General features: G+C 38.7%; 1 protein-coding gene across 7 annotated transcripts; it reads left to right on the top strand.

The window, feature by feature from the left end:
- The first annotated feature begins 1,206 nt into the window (after window positions 1-1,206).
- Window positions 1,207-27,488, top strand: KIF27 (kinesin family member 27). Of its 7 annotated transcripts, none has more exons than XM_032676592.1 (18): window positions 1,207-1,409; window positions 2,169-2,563; window positions 4,990-5,190; window positions 7,837-8,774; window positions 12,668-12,808; window positions 15,065-15,262; window positions 15,788-15,963; window positions 16,325-16,458; window positions 16,985-17,140; window positions 18,139-18,344; window positions 19,178-19,375; window positions 20,806-20,919; window positions 21,964-22,140; window positions 22,737-22,952; window positions 23,817-24,023; window positions 24,844-25,042; window positions 25,498-25,662; window positions 27,297-27,488. In XM_032676592.1, exons 2-18 carry the CDS (start codon window positions 2,239-2,241, stop codon window positions 27,347-27,349), a joined length of 3,804 nt encoding a protein of 1,267 aa, XP_032532483.1. In that variant the 5' UTR covers window positions 1,207-1,409; window positions 2,169-2,238; the 3' UTR covers window positions 27,350-27,488. The 7 variants fall into 7 exon arrangements, with proteins under 7 accessions (XP_032532483.1, XP_032532486.1, XP_032532487.1 ...); XM_032676595.1 differs by having other exon boundaries at window positions 12,665-12,808; window positions 18,139-18,266; XM_032676589.1 differs by having other exon boundaries at window positions 1,208-1,409; window positions 12,665-12,808.

Genomic DNA, 27,488 nt, shown 5'->3' with positions numbered 1-27,488 from the left:
CCATGACCAGTCTTTCCTTAAACACCTCCACGGACGGTGACTCCACCACCTCCTTGGGCAGCCCACTCCAATGCTGAATCACCCTTTCTGTGAAGTTCCTCCTGATGTTCAACTTAAAGCTCCCCTGGTGCAGCTTAAGACTGTATCCTCTTGTCCTACTGCTAGTTGCCTAGCTGCCAGGGAGAAGAGGCCAATACCTACCTTGCTACAACACTTGAAGAAAAGTACAAAGATCAGTGTTTACAGAGCCATAGTGTTGTCTACTCTCTTATACGGATCTGAATCATGGGTCATCTACTGCCACCACCTGCGACTCCTAGAGCGCTTCCATCAACGCTGTCTCCGTACAATCCTAAACATCCACTGGACTGATTATGTGACCAATACATCTGTTCTAGAACAAGCAGCAGTCACACGTATTGAGGCCATGTTGCTGAGAACACAGCTGTGTTGGGCAGGGCACGTCTCAAGGATGAAGGACCACCGCCTCCCTAAGATCATGCTTTATGGTGAACTCGCCACCGGCTGCTGCAAGAGAGGAGCCCCGAAGAAAAGATACAAGGACTCCCTGAAACAACATCTCAGCCTTGGCCATATTGATCATCATAACTGGTCTACTCTGGCCTCCAGTCAGGAATTCTGGAGACACACCATCTATAACGCAGCTGATGCTTTTGAGAAAGCACGCAGGATCACTCTTGAGGAGAAAAGACAGCGCAGAAAGAATCATGCCTTGCAGAGTGTATGTACCACCTGGGGAGTCTTTCTGCTGTGCCTTTTGCAACCGGATATGTCTATCTTGTATTGGCCTTTTTAGCCACCAACACACTTGCAACAAGCGTGGGTAGTGCCTTCCCAAATCTTCATTTGCGAAGCCTAGCCATGAGACAACCTCCTTCCAGGTAGTTGTAGAGAGTGGTGAGGTCAGCCCTGAGCCTCCTTCAGGGTAAACACCCTCGGCTCCCTCAGCCGCTCCCGTAGGCCTTGTGCTCCAGACCCTTCACCAGCTTTGTTGCCCGTCTCTGGACACGCTTCAGCACATCAAAGTCCTTATTGAACTAAAGGGCCCCGAAGTGGGCAAGGAGGGAGGGAGCGGAGGGCTGCCACTCACCCACCCCCGTGGCGGCCCGTCCCTCCCCGCGCTCCTCCGGCCGCTGGGGGCGGTGCCGGCGCGGGCGGTGCCGACATGGCGGCTGTTGCCTAGCGAGGGGCCGTAAACAGCGCGACGGGACCGGCCCACCGCCGGTGCCGCTCGCCCGGCCGCCGCCACCGCCTTCTCTTCTCCTGTCCTCCTTCCACACGGGTCCGGCGGCACGGCCGGACGCGGCGGCAGCCGGGGGACAGCGGACTCCGCGGCCCTTGGCGGCTCCCGAGACCCAGACGTGATCTCGTTCCCGACTCCTTCTCAGGTTTGGAGAAGCGGCAAAGACGGAAAATGTTCTGGGCCGCCCGCACAATATCACGGCAGTATGTTTGCTCCTGCCTTATGGCAGCCAAGGGCAAACGATGCATTCACAGCGAAGTATCTCTGTAACTTCGGCGTATTGGGAATATATCATATTCCCACATTCTTTTATAAAATAGAATCCTATGAAATAGGGTTTCCCTCCCACATACGTGCTTAAAGATGGAGATCAAAATCAGAGGAATGCTTTATATGTAGTAACTAGATACATTTAAAATCACACTTCCTTCATAGGTAACACAACTTCTTTCTCTGTGCTTGTCGAGTTACAAGTGTTTGGTGCTTCATAAGTGGAAGAGGGTTTTAAAACTCAGGTGTATACATACAACTTTTGGAGTAAAAAGTTCTGTTTGGCTGATTTATGTTGCCTATGCAATACAAATGCAGGAATAGGAAAATGAGAGGATTCATTGCAAGTGTTTGCTTTATCAACAGTGTCTGTTAACAAGCTCTTAAAATATAATTGCTTCATATGGCTATGTTATGTTCAAATAGAAAATCAGGCTTAAGTCTGCTAGCTTGGAAATTATTAGAGGCAAAATTTATTTATTAATTGATTAAACACTTATTAATATAGCTGCTTTTATATCAGGTATTTTTCAAGATTGTAATGGTGCTTACTTATACTTTAGGAAATATCAACTTTCTATTTCAGGAAATTAATTCTTATTTATTATATAATGTGGAAAACTTTTTTTCTTAGTTGCAGACAACTGCAAATAATGTGAACAAACCAGTAGTAACAGATTTCTTGCTGACTATCTAAACACTGAATGGGAAACAAAGGTCTGGAGCCTGGCATGGAGGAGATCCCAGTTAAAGTTGCAGTCCGAGTCAGACCCCTGCTTTCCAAAGAAATACTTCATAACCACCAAGTGTGTGTCAGATTGGTCCCAAATGCAAAACAAATTATCATTGGAAAGGACCATGTCTTCACTTTTGATTTTGTATTTGGCAAAAGCTCAACCCAAGAAGAAGTTTATACTGTTTGCATTAAGCCTCTTCTAGTGTCTCTGACTGAGGGATACAATGCTACAGTGTTTGCATATGGACAGACTGGTTCTGGGAAGACTTACACCATTGGCGGTGACCACATTGGTAGGTTCTTTTTTTAAACTGGTCAACAGTGTGTTTGTGCAAGTTAAATGTTTATTACCCAGTAGATGATGTAGCGGAATTTTAAGGGTTAATGAAAAAAGCTGTAGTAAGAAAAAAAGGTTTCCAAAGTTTATGTGATTAATTAAACTGTTCTAAAGCCTTATCCATAAATTAGGCTATACCAAAAATATCTAAGAAGAAAAAAATTATAAATTGCTCTTTCACACTCCACATTTTAAAAAGCAGCTTAAACTGGAATTTGTTTCTGAAATGCAGTGTTTTTCAAGTTTTTGCTGTGTTTATCTTACCTTGAAAATTCCTGCATTCGGTAGTTAATTGTTTGCTTGCTCACTCTGTGTTGGCTTTGTTTGTTTGGGTTTTTTTTGAAAGACATTTCTGTGACATCAAAGAAATTTGTTTAGTTGATTTAATTCTTCCAAATGGATATAAATAGATTATTCTAAATCTCTTGGTAGGTATGAAAATTTTCCTTTTATTTAGAGTCATAGAACCACAGAATCATTTAGGTTGGAAAAAACCCATAAGACCATAAAGTCCAATCATTAACCGATCATTGCTAAGTCCACAATTAAGCCTGTTCCAATGCTTGATCACCCTCTCCATGAAGAAATTTTTCCTAATATCCAACCTAAACTTCCCCTGGTGCACCTTGAGGCTATTTCCTCTTGTCCTGTCACTTGTTACCTGGGAGAAGAGGCTAACCTCCACCTGGCTACATCCTCCTTACAGGTGGTTTGTAGAGAGCAGTAAGGTCACCCCTGAGCCTCTTTTTCTCCCAGCTAAAAAACCACAGCTCCCTCAACCACTCCTCACAGGACTTGAGCTCCAGACTCTTCACCAGCCTCGCTGCCTTTCTCTGGGCACGCTCCAGCACCTCAATGTCTTTCTTGAAGTGAGGGCCCCAGAACTGAACACAGGATTTGCTGTGTGGCCTCACCAGTGCCAAGTACAGAGGGACGGTCCCTGCCGTGGTCCTGCTGGCGACACTATTGCTGATACAGGCCAGGGTGCCATTGGCCTTCTTGGCCACCTGGGCACTGCTGGCTCATGTTCAGCTGCTGTTGACCAGCACCCCCAGGTACTCTTCTGCCAGGCAGCTTTCCAGCTGTTCTGCCTCCAGCTTGTAGCACTGAATGGTGATGTTGTAACTTGAGGGCTAGACTCAGCATTTGGCCTTATTGAACCTCATACCATTGTCCTCTTTATTCTGCTTACTGTTGTAACTTCACTTATATTCCCTCCACTAGCAGTTATTTAATGTTCCTCTAAGTAGCATTGCTAGCCAAATTGTTTAGGTAGTGAGTGCCACGATCTAAAGCCGTTCACAGTCCAGGAATGACAACATTTTAGTTTTATAAATATATTTACTAATTCATAGTTAGATGTGACCAACCCTTTAGATTTTTGGTGAAAAATATTCTGAGTATCCTCTCATAGACAAACAGTTTCCATATTCTTGAATAAAGAACATAAATTAATAATGGAAGCATTGCCCTATGCTGAATATTTAAAAAACAAAAATAGAGTTTGGTGTTAGTGTTCCATGTCTACTTTGAAAAAATAGGAAATTACTGTAAATGTTGGTCATCAATTTTGTCTCACTAAGGTGCTGCTGATTTTTTTAAATTTAAGTAGCATTTGTAGTTTCTCAAACCCTGTAGATGTCATTGCCAACCCTAATGAGTAAGGATAAAGAAGAAATGTGTACTCTAAGGAGTGTAGGTTTAAAACGGACTCCATATTTTTCGTAACTTTCATAACTATAACATGTAATTTAGAACTTTAAATCCTATTAATGGATGCAAACAAATATTCTGCCCCACAGAAAAAAAAATATTTACAAAAATCCTTGTGAACACTGTGCTCTTCAGATTCCTTAGAATCATAGAATCATAAAATCAGTCAGGTTGGAAAAGACCTCTGAGATCATCAAGTCCAACCCTTGATCCAACACTGCTGTGGTAACTAGACCGTGGCACTAAGTGTCACATCCAGTCTCATCTTAAAAACCTCCAGAGACAGTGAATCTACCACCTCCCTGGGCAGCCCATTCCAATGTCTGATTACTCTCTCTCTAAAAAATTTCTTCCTAATATCGAACCTAAACCTCCCCTGGCACAGCTTGAGACCATGCTCTCTTGTCCTACTGCTGGTTGCTTGGGAGAAGAGACTGATGCCCACCTGGCTACAACCTCCTTTCAGAGAGTTGTAGAGAGCGATGACGTCTCCCCTGAGCCTCCTCTTCTCCAGGCTGAACAACTCCAGCTCCCTCAGCCTCTCATCACAGGACTTGTGCTCGAGAATATTGAGTAGCAAATCTCACAGACTTCTCTCAGTTTTCAGTCTTTTTAATTTATCTGACAGAATAACTGCAAAGCTCTGTGACATTTGTGCTTGTATTTTAGCATCAGTTGCAGTGGATGAAAAAGGCATAATCCCACGGGCTATTCAGGAATTATTTCAGCATATTTCTGAAAACCGTAATATTAACTTCTATGTGAAAGTATCTTATATAGAGGTTTACAAGGAAGAACTTCGAGATTTGTTGGAGCTGGAGACCTCTGTGAAAGAATTACATATCCGAGAAGATGAGAAGGGAAATACAGGTAGGATTTCAGCTCTAAAATTTGATGTGTTGGTGTATTAGGGAGGGTTCGAACCATACTGAAGCTTGCAAACCAAGACACCGTTAAAAGCTTAACAAAAACCAATATTTATTACCAAGAGGTGGCCAACAAAACGAACAAACCCAAAAAGGAAGAAGGAGGAGAGAAATAAGCCCCCAGCACGACCTCCCCAGTTACCCAGCTGTTGCCCGTAAAGTTATCTTACCGACCTAGCATGCCTATAATTACCAGTAGCAGAAGCTGCATCCTTGGAGAGTCAGTAAGTTCACAAACTGGCAGGCGTCCCTGCCAAAGGCAACGTTGTCCTTGGTATGAAGCTAGCTCCCTCCAAGAAAGCACTATCTGCTTTTTATACAATTAATTGAGTGACCACAACCTCCCAGGTGTGGCCAGCACCGCCCAGCCCGAGGCCCTCAGTCCCACCTCCCGGTTATGTAAGTGCATCTCTTCTGCACACGTGTGGCTTTCCCTGCGCCTGGGTACTGTACTCCGGGGGGTCTTTTCCAAATGAGTCTGGAGGGTCCTTCATCCTCCTCCTTCTCAATCGCTCCTTCAAGCGACCTTAGAGGACAACTAGCCAATCACAGAATACCAATTAAAACAGTTTATACAAGAAGCTCTCTTCAAGGACAACTTTCCGGTTTATCAGTGCTTGTTTTCCCATAACTTGGCAGGGAAAGAGCAAAGCTTTCACATGTGGCAGGGCCAAACACAGACCAAAAGTATCAGCATAAATTCACCCTGGTACAGTTGGGTTTCACTTGTGTGTCCAAGTTATTCTTGCCTTCTCTTGAAAAATGCTCATTCATTACTAATGCTAGGGAAAAAATAGTTCCGAGTTTCAGAATATAAACTCAGTTTAACTTATTTGAAGCAGTTTTGAGGTTAGATGCCTGCCACGGTCCGCGGGGGATAAGGGGGATGGGACTGTGCACTGCATAAAGGGTTCTTGGCGCAGTTGGAGAGTGTGCAGCAATGCTGGTTTATTCAGGGGGTACAAGGGTTTAAATAAACGAGGTTTGAGGGGCGGATTCCAAACCGGGGAGGCGCAAGAGATTGACAGCTCAGTAAGAAATGTGATAGGGGGACAGGGGAAAGGTGGGTGGAAATCCCGGGTCTCTGAGGGAACTGGCCAATGGTAGCTCTCCCTGCACTGTGGTAACTACAGCCAATCAGTGGCAGAAGAGCAGGAAAACAGGGGAGAACAAAGAGACAAACAACTTTCGAAGGGAAAATCTGAGGGAGAAATGGGGACAATATGGAGGTACAACAGAATTCATAAATTTTGACAATAAACTGGGGTGCATAAGGATTCATAAGTACACAACAATAAACTGGGGTAAAACTGTCAGTCCGCTGGGTGGATTGTCCAATAAGTAAAAAGTCCATTTAGATCCCATTAATGCTTCTCCAGGCAACATATCTCTCCCATTCTGTCTTTTCATCCATCAGAGATGCCTGTGAGTAATAGGTGGATATTCCAATATAGATGGAAATGGCAAATGATAAATATGCAACTATTGCTTCTGCAAATTCTGTCTAGAAATAGTGTGTGATTATTTACTGGAATAAGTATTTTAAGATTAAACCATTGCTTCTCCCTTCAAAGTTATAATTGTTAAGCCACTTATATTGTAAATATCTGCCCTCCTTTCACTATAAAATGAGTGGAAGAGACCTCTTCTTTAGGAGGAGTAGTATTTTTTTTGTAGTAGTAGATATTTTTGGAGGCTTTGAGATTAACACCCTCTAGGTATCTTGTTCGCCACATGAAAATGCTAGAAGAATTCACATCAGAGATATTTTATTCTCAAAGTGTTTGAGGTTTGGCTTTTGTTTGCTTGTTTATATTCTAATTGTTGTGTTTACTATTGTTATACTTGTTTTACTGAGCTGTCATGGTTTTCTTGTCTGTAGCTGGAAGAAGGCACTAATTTAGCACAAATCTTGAAGACAATATAATTGCTTCAAAATGATCCCACAATACATTTTAAACTATTTCTCTTCTTCAGTACAGTTTGAGTCAGCTTCAGTAGACTGTGCTAGGACATTTTCCATCATTAATTTAAAGAAAAGTATGACAAAAAATATGCTTGGAAGGAGTATTTGGTAGAAGTACACTTCTACTTTATTAGGTTATTAACAGATACCTATCCCAAAGACCCAACTATCCAAGCTATTTAGGATAAGAATTCTGTTCTTACCACAGGCCAGGAATCATTTTTACTAAAAATCTTATTGGTTTTAGTATTTTTTTCTTTTTTAAACTTGCAAAATATTCTTTGAGCTGACTTTGCTCATACTTTTTCCAGCTAGCACTAGACTGTGAATTATGTAAGGCAATGTGCAATGTGTAAATGAGTTGTGTCTTGTGTCTAAGATACTGTTTCAAATGCTGACACAGTATATCCATATATTAAATATCTGCAGGGTTCAGACCTGTTGTACCTCATGCTTTTCACATATTGATGTCTTCTTTTTTCTGTAGCTATATGCTATGACCACCTAATAATGCAGGCTTGTATGTTTCTTTAATATTTATTTATAGCTATTACTGTAAACTTTTGCTGAAGAGTTTAGAATTAATTGGATTATTCTTACTTTTACCTGTTTTGGTGTTTGAAGTGATTGTTGGCGCTAAAGAATTCCAAGTAGAATGTGCAGATGAAGTGTTAAGCCTGCTGGAAAGTGGCAATGCAGCTCGTCGCACAGGCACAACGCAGATGAATGAGCACTCTAGTCGATCTCATGCCGTTTTTACCATCAGTATTTGTCAGAAGCAATCTGCAGAGTCTCAAAAAAATACTGATGCTGCACGGGATTTGATTGCTTCGAAGTTTCATTTTGTGGATTTGGCAGGATCAGAGAGGGTAGCAAAAACTGGAAATACCGGTGAACGCTTCAAAGAATCAATTCAGATCAACAGTGGTCTCTTAGCCTTGGGAAATGTGATCCGTGCCCTTGGAGACCCAAAAAGGAAAAGTGTACATATTCCATACAGGGATGCTAAAATCACTCGTATTTTGAAGGACTCCCTTGGAGGAAATGCCAAGACTGTTATGATAACATGTATAAGTCCATCCTCACTGGACTTTGATGAATCTTTAAATTCTCTCAAATATGCCAACAGAGCCAAAAATATTAGAAATAAACCGGTAGTAAATTACAACCCTGAAAAAGACCGCATTGATGAAATGGAACTTGAAATCAGATTACTTCGGGATGCTTTGCAGAACCAGCAGATCAGTAATCAGTATTTACATGACTTAAATGAAGAAAAAGCTCGTATCAGTTCACTCGAGGAGCAGCTCACCCGCCTTCAGGTTCAGTATTTCAGTTACAGAAATTGTGTAGATGAAGCCTTCCCCTTTCTACTTGATTTGAATGATGACGTTAGCTTAAGAGAAAGTCAGCGGGACAGGTTGCAGAGGTGGATCACTATGGTACAGAAAGTAAGGAAGGAAGCTCTCACCGTCCAAGAAACTGACACAGGGACTGAGATCAGCCCAGAGCCACATCATGTCATGATTCTTCAGCTAAAGAAGGAACTAAAGAAATGCCAGGTATTTAATTATAAGTTCACTATTTAAATAACTAAGTGAAAAATCAATCTGCCAAAACTTGAATTCAATTTTGAAATATGTATAAAGATGTCACCTGACAATTTGACAATTTAAATTTAATTTGCAATTTTGTATCATTTTATTTGGCTAATCTCTGGGACATAGGTTTATTTTAATGGATCATTGAATACACAGTCATCTTAATCATGACAGAGGTAAGTAAAGGTTATATTTTGGCTAATAAGTTTCAAGATGACTCTGGGACTGAGCGGTTTTATCTGTTAGATTTTTATTTTTAGCTGTGCTAGTATGCTAGGTCTGGCTGGGATGAAGTTAATTTTTTGTAGTAGCTCTTAGGGTGCCATGTTTTAGATTTGTAACCAATAAAATGCTGATAACACACTAATGTTTTAGGTCTTGCTAAACAGTGTTTGCACAGCAACAGACATTCTCTGTTTTTGCCTCTGCCTCCCTAGTGAATAGATTGGGGAATTCACAAATTGTGTGGAAACACACATAAAACCAAGCAGATGACCCAAACTATCTACAGAGATATTTCATGCCATACAACATCATGCTCAGCAATAAAAAGGGAGAGTAGAATATTTAGGGAGATTAGCTGTATTTTACCTGGGAACTGGTTGAGCATCAGTCAGCCTTGGGAGGTGGTGGCCTTTGTATCATTTATTTTCTTTCACTTTCCTTCTCTCCTCCACTTCACCTTCACTTACTGAACAGTTTCTGTCTTGACCCACAAATTTTCCTGCTTTCACTCTTCCTTTGCTCTTCCTCCATCCCATTGGGGGTGGGGAGGGAAGTGAGAGAGCAGCTATGTGTGTTTAGCTGCTTATTGAGGTTAACCTACAACAGTCTTTTTTGGCCCCCAAACTGTGGCTGAAGGCTTTCAAGGTAATAACAGATTTGATTTGTGTGCTAGATTAAACTTCTAGGTGTTATACCTGTTAAGGTGTTATTTGAGTGACTGTTGCAGGTCATGAAGCTACATATTTGCTTTGGGTGCTGACTTGTGTGTTTCCTTGAATAATAAGATGCTTGATTCCTTTCTAGCTATACAACAGCCTCCAGGAGACATTAATGACTATTTTCAGATTTTCCTGGTTTGTGTGCTGTTTATCACTCTGTTTTCCTTTGCTTGGGAGACCTATGAAAAAAATACCAGCCATCAGCCTAATTTAGTATTTGGGTCTTGCACTGTGGATGTCCCAGTACACCAAGAACCAATAACTATACTTTTCCCCTCTTCTCTGAGAGACATTTTGTGGAGAGAGGGAAAAATGACACCTATCCCTTCCTCTCCCTTAGGGCAGTTTTTTATAGCCTTGAAGCCTATAGGCTTGTAAGTTCTTTCAGTATCCTCTATAAACCAGACCATGTTTATAGTGATGTATTGTGATCCCAATTTTGATTATTGTTCATAAGGTTAAACAGCTAATTGGGGATGCCACACAGGGACATTCTGTAAGGTGATTGATATCTGGGGTATCAGTGTGTATGGAAGGAGTTGGGAAGGTGCGCAGGGTCATTGCTGCCTCTGACAGCTTGGGATTTGGTGCCTGAAGAGGCTCATTAACCCATCAAACTAACACATCATTTGAAGGAGGGGAGGTGAAACACAATGACTTGTAAAGCTGTGTTAGACCTGGCCCATGCCTTTAAAGTCACTGTCCAGTGCTCTTAGAAATGCAAGAGCTTTCCTGATCTAAAAGCCCACAAACAGACATTGAGGAGGTCTCTTGCTCTGAGGCCACACAAACAAGACACTAAACCAGAGACCGAACCCTCAACTCTAATAGTTGCTCCTGTAGTCAAGAAGAAACAGTGGAGGCAGAGGTCAACTTAGTAAGAGAAGAAGCAGCTCCTGCTCAGAGGAGGAGAGAGAAAGAATCAGAAGAGGCAGCCTGTTCTGCAGCAGGACAGGAAAGCAAAGAAACAGAAATAGTAAGAGCTGGAAGCTACCCGGTCCCTATCCATGACCAAGCTTCAAGATGTGTGTAAAGATTTTGTCTGACAGCAAGAGGAGCTAATTGCTACCTGTTTGCTCCAGAGCTGGAATAGTGGGGTTAACAGTCTGAAACTAGAAGATAAGGAAGCAGCAACTGGGATCCATTGCTGGGGACTGTGGGATTGACAGAGGGATCAGAAGAGGGCAGCCACCTGCAGCCTCCAGTGGTGACTCTTATTGAGCTTTTCCTAACCTGTATTTCTTCAGCAATATTCTCACAAAAAATTCCTGTATTTTATTTTCATGACCATGCCTTTAACTAACTGATTTTCTAAACTATTTATAGATTTCTTCGTCTAATCACTTTTCTAACACTTGCTTTTGTGTTAGATATCAACTCTTGCTTTTTAGTGGCATCATACTTGTTTATGGTTTTCTAGCTGAGGTGAGAATTTCAAAACGAGGTATATGAGTCTTAACATGCCGATATCCCATAAGGGTCCTGTCCTGCTGGTAGTTCTAATTAGCTGTTTCTCAGACAGCAGAAAATAATCCTAGGCAATGATCTATGGGGAGAAGAGCTCTCAGCCTTCTCAAGCATGATAATGTCTCCTCACAGAACCGAAACATGATCAAATAAATAAATCTTTTTGGGAACATCCCCATATACATTTAGGAAGTACAAATTTTGGATATGCTGAGTTAAAATGTTGACTATGAATAACAAAATGTAAGAAATAATGCAGATTATTGTATGATAAACAGTCTCAAATTTATTTTATAACTTAAAACAACTGTACGCTAGTTGGAAACTGAGTGAAGTTCTGACATAAGATGAATGCTAGAAAAACTAATTTGAGTCTGTCGTGTAGTGGAAGGAGACAGTGCTCCAACAAGTTAGAATTTTGTAACATCAACCCATTTTTAGTTTGCACACCAAACTGCCATGTCTGTAGACTGTTATCAGGCAATTGCATAAACAAATGTGGTCTTTTTTTTGTTCTCAAGCAATCTAAGTCACAACTTTTTTCTTCTGCATTGTCTTCTGTGGCTTATTTTAACCCCCTGTTTCCATGTTCAAAACAGTGTAAGAGCTTAGCTTAAATTTCCCCAGGAGGAGATGGTTAAGGAAAGGCTAAAATAAATGAGTAACTATAGACTGTAGAGCAGTGTTTGCATATGCCAGATTTAGTAGCTAATAGTGGACCCATTCTTGTGTGCACGTACCCATTTCTTTTCTAACAGCTATGATCGCCTGTATAATGCTGTCTTACACAAAATTAAAATACTGGCATTGTGAATTAGCCATAGGTAACAGCCAAACTAATTTGTGCCTCCACCAGCAGGACTTGTGGAGAAAAAATAGGAAGAACGGGAATGAGAAGGTTTGTGAGTTGACATTATGTTTCAATATTTTGTATTTGGCTTCTACATGCTTCCTGGAAGAGTAACAACATCTGGAAGTCTCCTTCAATCAGTATTGGATTATTCATTCACACAAACACTTGAAGAAGCATTCTTACAGTTTCTTTAAGCTGTTATCTGAGTTTCAGAACAAGAACAGCTGTTCTTATTTTTTTTCATTTGATGAGTGTATTAATCACAAGATGCTGAGATCTTGTGGCTGTATGTAACAGCATGCTAAGGAGAATAATTGAATTCAGGTATATACTTCAGTAAAGGAGCTTTGGTTATGAGTAAATTATTCCCTTTGGAAGAATGAAACTTGTCAGAACAAAATCAATAGATGAAACGGAAGTGAAAAAATAACTGGTAGAAACTGCAGTTAACCACTTAGATAATTTGCCATACATACCTCAAAACTTTGCAGTTCTGATCATGTCTTTTAACAGCAAATGAGGTTTTATTTTCCAGCTTTTCCACTTTCCGCCCTTTTCCCCAGCTGAATTTTTCTTGTATTATCTAGCAGGCACTAGTTATGGATGAAGAAGTATTCAGCCAGAAGGATCGTGAAGTCCAGATACTACAGGATCAGATAAAGACATTACTACAGGAAAATGAAGAACAACTGGAATCTTTAAAGGAGGCTCAAGAAACACATAGATTACAGGTATTTTTCCACTGATACACATATATCTGTATTGAACCATCCTTCCACTGTGTGAATGCATTCAACAAGTCCCTGTATTTTTTTTTATTTAACTACCAGTCAATATTAGAAACATTTTGATTGAATTAGAGCTGTATCACTTAATCAGTTGGGTTCATCTAGTGGATGAACCACAATAATGTGCTTCTTGAAGTCTGTACGTAAGCCTAGCTGTGCCACAATCTTCCTGTATAACCTGAGATATCATTTACTCTCTCCATGCCTTCCTGTTATGCTTCAGGATTTGTATTATTGTTAAGTAGTTTCAGGACAAGTAATCAATTAGAATTTGAAAGACTTTGAAATATTCTTTAGACTCTAAAAGTTACTGTTAATAATTGAAAGGTTGCATAGAAACTGATTTTGTTATAGCTTTATTAAGAATTAGAGTATTATTCCCTTTTGAGTTTGCAAGACAGAATTCCATCCTAACTTTCTGATCATTTACTAATAGAGAAAACGGAATGACATAATGGAAAGAGACATAGTGTGAAAGAGGCTTCTTGCCGCTTTCCTTCTCTAGATCTTGTGCTTGCTAATGAAATTAAGATGGCTATCATGTGCATAACATTTTAAGATCAAGAAGACCGCAGATAGAATAGTTAACATTCTCCTGGTGTTGCCTGTCACATGGATGACAGATAAATTATTATATGACTTTTTTAAAAGAGAAAAGCATAAACATGGATAGCTAGTGCTCTTCTCCTTATTATACTTTGTCTCCTTTTTCCTCTTCTTTACTGATGGCTTGGGCATAGTCAATGACTGAAAGGTAAGTATACTAGTCATCATCTTTTTCTTTCCTCTGTCACTGTCTTTCTTTTCTGTCACCTCTGTCTAGATTTTTATTTTTAACCTGTATACCATAGTGTCAACTTACACTGATAATGCTTATATAAATTCTGGAGGATACAAGGTAGGAGGTAATGAACAGAATATGTAACAGTGTAGGTAAAAGATCATGACTCTTCCAGTATTGGAGACAGCAGAGAAGCTTGGGAGCTTTCAGGCACCATTTTGGTATTTATTTAACTAAACTGCCATTTCTATGTAAAAACAGGTAGAATAATGAAAAGCAAGTACTTTTGTCAAATATTTTAAGTTTTATTCACAGGAATATGTAATTTAATGATATGTGATAGAATAAAAACTTTAAAAGTAACAAGTATTAGGTATTAAATGTTTATAAAGATATGTATTTATGGAATGGGTGTTACACTGTGGGGTTGTATGTACAATAGTATCAGGGACAAAAATTCTTAAAAGGGTTAAATAATACCTTCTAGTCAATCAGTTAGCTGTTGCTGCTTCCAAAATGATAATAAATGTGATATTCATACATATATTCTATTTCCTATAACATAGGGGTAATATGTACTATATTCCAAAACAACATCAATATGTAAGGTGTTGTATGCTTGTGTTTGGAAGGAACTTTCAATCTAAGAGAACAACATAAGAATGAATAGAAACTTAAAGTAGGAGAATGCAAAATGTATCATGAGCTATTCTTCAGCTTTTCTGTTGTTGCAAGGCCAGATTTTAACCATACTTTGAAAAGAATCAAAAACAAGAGAGTGAATTGAAAATTTATATAGTCTTGGCCTTGTGGATAAATCAGTTTAGGTAACATAAGTACTTTTGAACGATGTACAGAGAATGCTGTAGGAGAAGCAGACAAGATCTCCAAACTATCATTACCAACAAAGCTGAGGCTGGGTGGAAGAAAAAAGCAGCAAGTCATCCTAGGACATGTACATGTTTATGTTTATTTTTACAAATAATCTTTCAAGTGGAAGTGCTCAAAGAGGAAGACGAAGCCCATATACATGTTTAATTCATAAGACTCAAACCACGTGTTTCATTTGAACATTTTTTTTGAATTCCCATTTTATTTCTCCATAAACACCCATATAAAGGAATTTCAAGCTGCTAATTATGTCGTCCGCCTCTCACTAAATGCCTAGATAGGCTCATGTAACTTAACTGGGATAGGTTTTTCTAAAAAAAATATGTCTAAAATTTATTGGAGTTGGTGTGTGAGTGGATAGATGATATGTCATAGCATTTGTAGTTTGTTACAGAATTTGCCTGTGCCCAGCAGAATAATTTAGGGTCAGTGAGGGATTTACAAGATTCATGACCTTTGTATGGAATTTAGAAATAGTGAATATGATACAGAACTCACTTTTGTTTTGTTATTTTTTTCCCCATGAGACTGAGAAAATGGTAGAACAGCAAATGCTTATTGATCAGCTAAAAGAAAAATTAGAGAAGATTACAGATGTGAAAACTTTAGGTATCTCAGATGCTTGTGAAGATGGGCCAGCATTTGCAAGGAGGCCCTACAGTGTCCCACTCACAAAAAATCTGCTACGGTCCCTTCACCCACCTTCAGGTACAGAGACCCAAAAGGTAAGGTCTACCCAAATCTTACATTTTTGCCCCTCTACTTTGTAATGATTATGGGCCAATAATTAGACATGACATGACAGTGGCTTTCTCAGATACTGCTTAGCTTCTCATTAAAGACTCTGAAAAATTATTGTCTTGCAACACTTGCTATGCCACAATTATCCAAAATATTCAGGCTTAAAATTCCTACTTACAAGTGCTAAGGCTCTGATATTTTCTGGTGTTTTTCTGGGGGTTTTGAGGGTTCAAATACAAAACATTAACAAAAATGAATTATTATTTTTATGACTGTATTGAATATGTGGAATAACGAGTTTCTAACAGTGCCTTCTTTCACATTTGAAGCTCTTGCAAAACCATTTGTTACAAAGGTATTCAGTTATTAGAGAAAACTTCTAATTTTGCTTACAAGCTCAGGTGATGTCAGAATTTTAAATTGAAATATTTTTTTTAAATATTAGTAAAGATATGCTAAATTGTTGCAGCTGTTTTTACCCATCACTGTTTTTGTGTGCTCTCTGTCAGGTATATACCAGCCTCTGTGCCTTCTCCCTGAACAGGATAATGGCAGAATTCCACGCTCGCAGACAGATGATACTGAGCAAGATAGAAGATCAGGATAAAGTCCTTCACTGCCACCTCTCTGATCAGAGTGATGAAGAGGAAGAAAATACAGGCAGCAAAGACAAAACCTCATTTAAGTAATTTTTTGTTCTATAACTTTTGTTACAGAAAAATGCATAGGTATAAAGGTAGAATTACTGCCTAATCCTGCCATGATATGAGACTATCTGTAATGCTACTTATGGTAAATTTGTGGGACCAACTGGGCATATTGCAGAATAAGTTTAATAAACATAGGTTTAACAAAGATTGCATAATCCTTGGTTTGGGGCCAGAATCTGCCATGAAGATCGGGGGTGGTGTGGAGCATAGACAGGAAAGAAGGTACAAATGCTGTGGTAAGTTTGGGATTCTTTTCTGTTAGAATCATAAAATTTGTGTGAAGCAAATTATATCCCTACGTATTTGCAGTTTAGCATGTTTATCGTTCTTCCTTAGGCATTCCATAAACCAAACATGGACACAAAATCAGGCTTCTCTGTGCACTCTTCCTGATCTAAGTGATATGAAATGTCAAATAAACAAGTCTGGTTTATCCAACAAATTTGTGCTACAGATTGACACAGCCACAGGTAAAATGAAAGTCATAAGAGCAAATCTTATTACAGTATCAGCATATGCAAGAGTGTCTTTAGCACATGTAACTATTTTTCCCAGCAAAATGTGTGTATTTGATACAAATATTTTTTTAGTTACAGCTCAATGTAGGCTTTCAAGATTCTATTCTTCTTTCCCTTTCTGAAACTGATGTCAGTAGCCTTACTGTTTAAGTAATATTTGTTATCCAGAAAGCTAGTTAGATATAATCCTTAGTACTTCTTCAGTGAAACAAAATGGATTCTCTTATCTTACCAGAAATGCACTGAAATGTTTTCAGGAATATTTTTCCTCATACGTAGAATCTTGAAATACAAGTGCATACATTTCTTTTCCTGTTTAGATGCATAGCAGGGAAAAGACTCTTGGTGCTATTCTCTCCTTTTGATTATTTTACTTCATGTGGAAGTACTCCACACAGACAGTGTTCCAGAGCACTACCTTTTGGGTACTGCATGTATTCCAGATTTTTTATCTCCATTTTGCTTTGTTTTTTTCAAGGTGAAAAGATTGACAGCCTCCAGAAAATTCATGTTTTTAACATGCAAAAGTTGAAGATTTCAGAGTTGAGATTCACTGAGGCTGAGCAAAAAATAAGAGAACTTGCACTTAATATCAAAAGGAAAGAGGAACTTATTAAGGAATTAGTAAGAACAGGTAACTGGCTACTATAGGGATAATTAGAGTGAAGATATTCAGAAAAAAAAGAAAAGCCACAAAAAAACTGAAGTCCTGCATGTCTTAGTTTTTACATAGCTACCTTACACAAGGATACTTTTAACAATTTAGATTTATAACTTTTGCTGATTACTTGCTATAATTGCACTGAAGGCTGTAAATTTTGATTACAGCCTACTCTGCTATGATATGCAGATGTATTTGTTAAATATTTTTTGTACTTTGTTGATTGTTGCTCTTATCCAACAATAATGTAATTTTTCATGTAAGCTCAGTGCTACTGATCTCTTCATGGACATGTATTTGTCATATGGTGTCTGGGATAGGAGAGAAGATACATCCCTGTATCTTCTGTGTTTTAGCACAGTAGAGAAACAGGAGTTGGAAGTGGATGAGGGAAAAGGTCAGTGTCCCTGTTAGCCTACATCCCTTACACATCTGTCCTGATACAGAAACTAGCCTTATGGTGACAGTAAGGATCTCTCTGCTCAGCTCCTTCAATCACGCTCCTCTCCTATGCTTACCTTCTCTTGAGGTTGTCTTTTGGCACTGAGGAAGATTCTGTGCCCCACCGCCAATTGCCCAAACAGGACAAGTCATGGAGTAGAAACACTATCCAAGGTTTTTTCCTAAGTATTAAGCTTAAAGCTGAATAATAAATAAATGGCATATTATTCTGGAAAAAAAAAACCCCAAACAAATTTATGAAATACAGGGAGCCATTTTGGCAAACACTACAATAGGCAGAAGAATTTAACTTTGGCAGTCAGGTGGCATTTGGTGACATCAGGTGACTTGTGAAAAATTCATATATAGGACTCCTTCCTTTATGTCCATTTCAGTTACAAGGGAACTGCATGTTCCTTTAGTATTGGAAATTGAATCAGAAATTACTGATTTAGCCAGAATAAAGTAAGTAATGATTCAACTACAAAATCGAGTATTACATTTCAACTGATTATTATGCTGTCTTTAAGGTAAGGATGCTCAGTCTGTAAGTAGGCAATATTCTTTGAAGATAGCTAAACTGGAGCAAGAAACTGAACAGGCCAAAATGGAACTGGCTGAAACACAAAAGCAGCTTCAGGAGCTGGACAGTAAAGAGGTGAGAGATGTTCCTGAGAAAGTCAAGTTACAAAAAGAGTTCCGGAAGAAGATGGATGCAGCTAAGTTGAAAGTGCAGGTATTTCTGATCTGACCATTAAGGGTTGCAAATCTCTGTCTCCCTGTCATATCTGAACCTTAACACTCTGCTTGTAAAATTCTCACCTGTTTTACACTTTAGAAGTTGGCTGGATTGAAGTAGCTAATGAGAAACTTAATGCTATTATACTCAGAATGCTATTTAACATATACATGGTTAGATACATACAATATTTTCTTGGTAAGTAAGAAGCCAAAAAAGAAGTGAGAGATATAGGATGTCCATATACCATTATATATAGTATCATAAAAGAACCTATACAAGTAGTCTATTACAAGTTTATTACCTGCCATAAAATCAATGTTTTATGAAAATACTATATAAATTCCAGCTCTAAGCAAATTCATGTGATACTTTGCAAGACCAGGCCCAGTACAGTCATATTTGTTTGACACTGACCTTCTGTTTTTAACTTCTGCTACACCTAAGTTTAAATTCTGTGTAGGGCCAGCTTAGGTGCTCTGTGCCTCTCGATCCTGGAATGGTGGGTCAGAAAAGTTCCATGCGGAAAAAGGTAGTTGGCTTATTGGCTTGAGCTCAGAACCAGCATTCTGTCACTATTATGTCTCTGCACATTTTCTAGAGCTGTTAGATTTTACTACTTTCACTGTATTACCGGGTATGAACTGTATTTTACCTTTCTTCTGCCTGTGTGACTTTACCGGATAGCTCAGAAACCACAGGAATATCAGGTGATTGGGCAGAAGTTAGTAAGTCTTGCTGACTCTAAGAATTCAGTGAAATAAAGAATGAAGTTGAGTCTTAGTTATAAGTTGTCCTGGTATTAACTGAAATTTGACATGAATATTCAGGCCTTACAGAAGAAGCAGCAAGACACTAAGAATCTGGCTTCCTTATCTAACCAAAGTGAGAGAGAAGCAACAGAACTTGAGCAGAACGTGGCTCAGATGAAGCATCAGCAATCCCAGATACAGAAGAGGCTGTATGAGGAGAGTGAAAAAAAGAAGCAACTAGAAGCAGAACTTCAGCAGGACCAGCAACAAATTAAGGTACGATTTTTCCTGTTTCTTTATGACAAAGAATTAGATGCCCCTGCTTCCTCAAAGACAATAAACTATACCGCCAGGGTTTCCATAATTTTCAGTAATGACTGTCATAGGTTGAGATTGGCCCCCCCTGAGAGGCTGGGAGGCTCAGAGGTGATTGGGTGCCAGGACAGTGTTCCCTGGAGAGCCAATCACCACTCATGTTGTTCGCTTCTGCTCAAAATCATATATCACAGCACCGGAACCTGTTGGCAGTTCTGTCTTGGTTGTTTTGCTGTTGGTGTCTGCTGCGGGTAGGTAGACAAGGCCAGGGGGTGGCTGGGCTCCCTCTCTTCCCCTCTGGGGGGGAGCGGGGAGCCCTGTGACCCCCCAGCTCAGCCTTTGGCTAGAGATAGAGTCAACATTTGCAGTGTGTGCTGTGAAGGAAGAGATTCACAGCACCTGAGGTAAGAGGAGAGAGGCAGGCTTTGTAGCCAAGCCCTCTTCCCCCTCCTTTTCTGCAGTGAAGCTGTAGAGGGGGGCTTTTCTTTCCCTCCACTATAAGTGGAGGAGAGGCTCAACTTGAAGCTGAGCCAAGAGACTGGGCTGTGGAGGTAGGCCTGGTGTTTGGGAGAAGAGTCCCAGGCGAAATTGGAGATGAGCCAAGAGCTCGGGAGCTGCCTGCCAAAGCTGACCAGGGGCAACTGAGAACTGATGTGGAGGAATGAGGATTCCAGGATGTGGACGCTTGATAAGCTACACTACAGCAGCCTATGAACCGAGGTGAGACACCGAGAGGGAGAAATCAGCAGCAGCAGAGCAAGGACTCAAAGTTATCTTCTCGGACTTCATGAGGAGGAGAGACTACAACAAACAACGAGAACTTGGTGAGAGGGGGAGTGTTCAGGAGCCCAGAACACTCCCACAGCAAAAGACTGTGCTACATATCAGCCTTAAAAGCTGCTCCTGGACTAAAGTTAAAGGAGGGGCTTGAAAGGACTGACTGATAGTAATGTAATATATATATATACATAGTTGCCTTTAGTTTGTATAGTATTTATTTGTGTAAATAAATGTATATACTTCCCCCTTCCCCTACAGAAGCCTCTGGTCTGAAAGTTTCTCTCCGGTGTTAGGATAAATTGTGGGAAGGGGTGGGGAGAAGCCTAAAAATTGGATTTTAGATTTCTAATGTGGCTCAAACTGCCACATGACTTAATAACTTTCTGGATAAATGCACTCAAGAAATTGTGTGTAAACGTTTTCACATAAATCTTCAGTTTGCCTTTCAGCTTTTTTTTTTTTCATTTTATTACATGATATCTAGTTCTAAATTGCGATTTTACAGGTAAATTTGGGGTCAGTATTTCAGATTATATACTTGTGTGAACTCTGACATTAAATGCATTTGACTGACTGATGCAGGAAAAATGGTGCTTTTTGTTTGTTCATAGGAATTTCAACTTAAGGTGGAGCAACAACAGAAGATCCTTGAACTGAAGGATAAAGAAATTGCTGCTTTCAAAAAGAAGAAAAATAACTCTGTGGGAACTCCACATAAACAACAGGTAGTTAATCTATTCCAAATCTGTGTAAGCCCTGAAATAAAAAAAAAAAATTTTCATCCCTAGTCATATATCTTTGTGAATTGTGTGGAAAAAGAGTGTTCCATCATAGTTTGGTCTTCTTTTTTGCTGTAGCAAAAAATGGCAATATAATCTAGCAGCTCTTTTACTCTTTTTCAATGAAAGAAAGAAAGGAGGGCCTTTAAAGTTTTTTTCCCTACAATTTGTCAGAAATGCTGATTCAGAGACCCAAGAGTTCAACAGGTTTGGTTTTCTAGTAGGTTTGAGGGTGATCTTGTTGTGCAATGTTATAAATGTTCCATGGGTTGTTTGGGGATTTTATTTTGTTTGGTTTTCTACTCTGACATAAATTACTGTGGTCTCTGCTTTTGGTTGTTCATAACAGGGCTAGAAAAGTATGTGTTCTATCCAGTGGTGCCACCTACATTATTTCAATGTGGACACTGGAACCTGAGTTACCTAAAGTCTTTAAAGGCTAAAAGAAGTTTTAAAAGTTAAATAAATGCAACTGTTAAGCCCTGATAAACTGTGGCTTCAGAATAAATTTGTAATGGACTATGCTAGCTGGATCAGAGATGCCATTTACTGTCTTTAATTCTTTCAACATCACAGTTTCTTTTCTCCTAATGTTTTTTCCGCAAAGAGCTGTTCTTGGGCAACTATAATGCAATGATGATGGGCTAGGTGAATTCTCATGGTACCTTCTAAACCTAGTTGCTGTGCTTAGGTAGATGACATCTATTTATATAACTGTTCTTAGAAAAAGAATATCTTTCACTTAAATGCATCTGATACAAATTTGTTTATATGAGATGTAGCAATATAACATTGCTGAGCCCCTTGTTAAGTTAGTCCAGTTTCTGTATTATTTTTAGCTAAGATATTGTTGCAGAATTAAAGTTAACATTAGAAATGTCAATGTCTGCTACAGTTTTATCAGTAATTATAAAAAAGATAAACATTATAATAGAATTCTGACCCAAAAAGTCCTGGCTAATGCTCTCTGGATCTGTACTGAAACTTTAGAAATTAGAAGAGCAAAAGAAGTGGTTGGATGAAGAAATGGAAAGAATTCTTCAACAACACCAACAGTTAGCAGAACTAGAAGAAGATTTAAAGAAAAGAGAAGCCATTGTAGCCAAAAAAGAAGCATTATTGCAAGAGAAAAGCCACCTGGAAATCAAGAAATTGAGATCTAGCCAGGTAATTTAAGAAAATTAAAGCTGACTGAAAGACTGGGGATGGGGTGAGGGGGCAGGGAACACAGACAAGGTAGCAGAGGAGGCGCAAGCCATGTGTCTTTAAAGGTGATGTAAGTACTGGGTGGCTTGACCAATCAACATTTAAAATGTAAATAACTCAGACAATCATTTTTATTCATTTTTCTCTCCAAAATTCCAAACCAAACCAAACAGTTCTGAACTGTGGAGTTCTGTTAATGCAGAGCATTAACTAATATGATATCCATGATATCATATTATTTATGAATATGACTCAGTCCTTTTGCAAACTAGATCTTGCAATATTTGTTTTTCAGTAGCAAAAGTGAATTGAGCTTGAAATATCATTGTCACTTATAATGACTAGTCCCTTTAGTATGTAGAAAACCGCACCTTGAGTGTTTTTGTTTTCTTTCATCTTTTGTATATCTTATGGTAGCTGTCTGCGCAAAATAAATGGGGTTCCATTGTAAGAAGCAAGCAATTTTTTCACTTCAGAATGTGACAGTTTCACCTACTTTTTTCTTACTCAAAGGGAGTATCTCAGTCTTATATCTGTGGTTGCTGTGGTTTTTTTAGGCCTTAAACAAAGATAGTGTGAAATTGTCTGCTCGCTTAAGTATACTGGATCAGGAGCTGTGTGATAAAAGTATGCAGCTTCAGGGCAGCACCACTGAAGACAAGACAGATATTTTGGAAAAAATTCAGGTTCTCCACATGGAAAGGGATCAGCTGCTCAGAAGGAGAAATAGTGTGGATGAGAAACTGAGAGATGGTAAAGTGTTGTCAACTGAAGTAAGTAAGCACCTCTGAGAGATAAATACAGATTTTAGCTAGTGTTAGATAATAATGTCTCCAAATATTAGAAAAGCTAGAACTAAGGAACTGGGGTTGTGTATTTTTGTAAATAGCAATGTTAGAATACTGCTGTGATAGCACCAATTACATGCTGGTAACAAAGCTGAAGTTCAGAGGGACTTAATTCAGGTAGTGCCTTGCCAAGTCTACTGGTCTAGGAATCATACAATGAGAATAAGGGAACTAGAAGTTCATCAGTTTATCACAGGCAGATATTTTAATGTCATGACACAGAACAAGCAACGTGCTCACATAATAACACCCTTTGAATATTTTCATAGGATTTTGTGGAATAACAGACTTCACCTGAAGGACTCCGTATTTTTACAGCAAAAATAAGTCATATTACCTAGATGACCCACACTTGAGTTGATTGAAATCATTATGTTGAAAATGTAATAAATCTGCAGTGCTTCATGCTACGCATTTCTGCCACTTCCCTACACAGGTTTTGGTCACCAAACTCCTTATTGACCTGTAAAAACTAGCACAACCAAAAAAAATAAAATAGCAGAAGTCAGCTATTGTGAGGATGAGGAAAGGATAAAAAAGGAAACATGACTTCTGGTTTTCATCTGATCAATCTCTATATCGTGCTAGGAGTACTATGGCAGGAAAAGACAGATGTTCTAGATTTGCACTCTACCTCTTGTTTTTCCTTTTCCGTTGTCTGTGCTACTACTACTACTTCTTACCCTTAAGTTTAGTTTTGCTCTTGAGAGTGAAGTTAAAGATGTCTTGAAAGATTAATTCTAAGCTTTTTTTCTTAAAAAAAAGTTTCGCTCATGTGTTTCTCTGTAGGAAGAACATGTCCTTTTCCAGCTAGAAGAAGGAATTGAAGCTCTGAAGGCTGCTATTGATTACAAGAATGAAAGTATTTATAATCGCCAGCACTTGCTTAGGTCATCTTCTCAGAGTCTTTCACAGAGTGAGAATAATGTAATAGGGAAACTAGTTTCCCTGTCTGCTGCTGAGCTCAGAGCTATTATCATCAATTATTTCAACAAGGTTTGTTTTGGCTAATGAATAATATTTTATTCCATTTTATATTACTGTGCTAGATAATGAAATGGTAGCAAGAAGTAAAAATAAATTTAGGAAACTTTTGGTGAAAATCTCTTCAGGTTACATAGATCTGCTATTAATTCACATATTTTAATTTTTATGTTAACCTAAATAATATACTTGTGTGTTAACTTTGTATATCTTGTTTTGAGGTCATTGGCTTGAAAGGTGCTGCAGATATGGATATTTCCTTCCCCCTTTCCAGTGCTCTGTTTTGCTAACTTTCAGAGCAGCAGCATATTTAAATAGTGGTGTTGTATTGAAATTCTTCCTGACTGCAGGCTTTCAAGAAAGCTTCATAAAGCTCAGGCTAATATTTCTACTTTTTTTTTCTAAATTCAGTATGAACTAGTTTTGCATTAGTTGCCTGCAATGTGTACAGCTACATACTGAAGAATTATACTGATATCTGGAAACATAAAAATGAAATGCATTAGAATATGATGTGTCTTTGTGACTTTGAATGATTTTGTAAAAAAGTTGTCTGCAGGATGCAAGTTGGAAGTTTTTCAGAATCAGGAAGCCACTGTTGTTTCAGTTTAAATTTTGTACAGAGTATTAAAAATCCAGTAGTCCATGTGATCAAAAGGTACACAGTTCAGTTCTAAAGTGTCAACTGGTAGCAATGGCAAGTCTGCTTCCAGAATAAGCCTAACAGCTTGTAGAGATCATTGGTTTTGTATATTTTAATCTATTACGCTGAAGGGTAAAAGGTTTTCTTAAAATGCTTTGATAAATCAAAATAAGTGTATTTCTTGCTTAGATTGTTGGCCTACGTGAGTCTGAACGAAAATTACAACTGCAGATTGAAGAACAGGAAATGAAGGCTATGGACCGGGAAAACATAATACGTGAATTAGAATCAGCACTTGGACACATGAAGTTGCAGTGTGACAGGCAGCTCACCCTCCAGCGCAAAGAACACCAGAAAAAAATACAGTTGATATTGCATCATTTGAAAGGTATCTGCTGCTCGGAATGGATCATACAGCAAGTACTGTCTTCAGTCACTACAGAGAAATACTGTATTCCAACTGAAAAAAAAAAAGAATAAGGTTCAGAGATATACTTTGGCTGTCACTAATTCTGATGTCATGTATGATACCAAGGAACAGACACATGGTGTCTGCATGAGAGGAAAACTGTATCTTTTTTAAAGAAGTATCAGAATTGTTGTATTTTCCTACTGAATTTACTGATATTGGAAAATTGAAATATACTGCTCCTGCTGATCTTGATCTTCCAAATACTATTAAAACTGACAAGCAGGGTTGACATGCCCTTTTCAATCCCGTGTCATGCTAGTTAAAATGTGCACATTGCAAGCAAAGTGCCATCAAGATACAAGACATACTCTGTCTAGCTAGGCATCTTGATTTCTGACGTTTGGTTCTTAAACTAGTTTTATTTCTTCTAGAACAAGAGAGTGAAGGTATTGCAGAAACCTTGAAAGGGTATGAAGTAAAAGTCCAGCAACTGGAAAAGGAATTATTTTTCTATAAGAAAACCAGCAGAGAGCTGAAGAAGAAATTGAAGGGCCTCTTTGGAGAGACATCCCATCAAATATTGTCATCCAGTAAATGTGAGCATATTATCTGAAACTGTTTATGCAATTGTCAGTAGACCATTTGAAGAGGGTGAACATACAGAAGTATATCAGATAGCTGTAAGTGTCATATTGTTACTGAACTGTTCCTCAGGAATATATTACACCTCTCAGTTTCAAGGGAGAGACAACATTGATTTATAGCTGTAGCAGTGGTATAACAGTGGTTTAAATTTTTGTTCTGTTTTCCCTGGATTCCAATATAATTTCAGCATCTACAACCTCAAATTATTATGGTTAACACAAAGGAATTTTGCTATCTGAAAGGGTCTGAATGGTATTAAACTAACAGCTTTGTTATATGTCATGCACTTGATTTTTTAAAAGTTACTGCGAGATTGTCAATGAAAATTGACAATTTTCATTTTAGTTACTAACTAGTTACTTACATACTAAGGCTGAAAGAGAGGATTTACATACTTGTAGGGAAAAAAAAGTGCTTTCTAATGTGATTCTGTGCTTTGACATAAAAAATCCTCAACCAACTCAAAAAACCCAAAAAACACAACAACCAACAATTGCTATAAGTTTTTAATTGTTCTATGTCCTACTTGCCAGAATCAAAACCTACAACAGAGCTATTCACATGGAGGAGAAAAGAAGGTTCAATTTCATCGCTATTTCAGTTGCCTCATACCTCTCGATGACACCACAATACCTAACATGCACAATACAACCTTCTTGGCCCCATGTTTCTCTTTGAGGCTCAGCAAGACTGGTTCTTCCTCCAGCAGATGCTTCCGTTTCTTTCCACTCTGACAATGCTGTGCCTTCTACAAAGAAATGCCAACCACTTCCCTGCTACTCCCAGAGTGAAGTAAGGCTTGGCTCTTGCCCTCTGGGCAGGATAATGAGCCAACACATTCATTACCATAAAGTACACCATCAAACTGTGAACATGAATATTCCAGAGACTGGATTATAAATGAGCGTGGGAAAGACTATTCTGTGCCTAGTATACAAAGAAGCATGCAGTTCAGGACAATGTATCCATGTCCTGAATATTCATAGGGAAACACCTATCCTAGGCAAATTGTAGCAATGGAAAGAAGGGAGAAGATGCCTGTGAATATCCACGTTTTTCAAATGCATATACTTGCAAGTTTTATAAGAAATACTCTGATTTAGTTATTTTTCTTTTTAATACATTGTGAGGCATGTTGCTATATAATGTAATAAAAACATTTTGTAATTTGTTACTGAGCTTTAGAAATAATAAAATCCCTTTGTGTATATTGCAGTCAAATTTGCAGAATGTGTTTTGTGTATTGTATTAGTATAATTGCTGACTATTTTCCAATGTATGAATAATTTCATTTTTGTCATAGTTCAGTTGTTTCAAGACTGCCTACTAGGATACATTAGAAGTTAGTATGGTGAGGCTTTTATTTACAGCACCTTCTCAGATGAGAGTAATGACTAATTCCTCTGACGTTTTTGTAGATGGTGAACTCTTTGAACAGAAAGGACAAAATGTGAGGTGCTGATAATTTCTTACCATGTTCACGCTACAAGTTACTGATGCTGTAAAACCATATTGACTACCTATGGGAGGCACTCAGAAGAGTTCTACCTTTCAGCTATTTATCTCCTGATAAATTTCATTTTAGGTAACAGTGCTGGTCAAGAGGAAGCAGAAATTGCTTCTGAAGATTTCAAGTGAAAACAGCTATTAAACTTCATATATTTATTAACTACAAGTAAAAGTACTTCTTTGAAGCATCAGAAAGCTCCCAATCTGTCAACCTGCTCAGTGTACTTTAAGCAATGAACAAAAATAGTAATAAACTAATTTAAAATAA

This window comes from Chiroxiphia lanceolata, chromosome Z (assembly GCF_009829145.1).
Source record: "Chiroxiphia lanceolata isolate bChiLan1 chromosome Z, bChiLan1.pri, whole genome shotgun sequence".
NCBI lineage: Eukaryota > Metazoa > Chordata > Aves > Passeriformes > Pipridae > Chiroxiphia > Chiroxiphia lanceolata.
The sequence above is the reverse complement of the archived record's forward strand: the minus strand, read 5'-3'. Positions and strand labels throughout refer to the sequence as shown.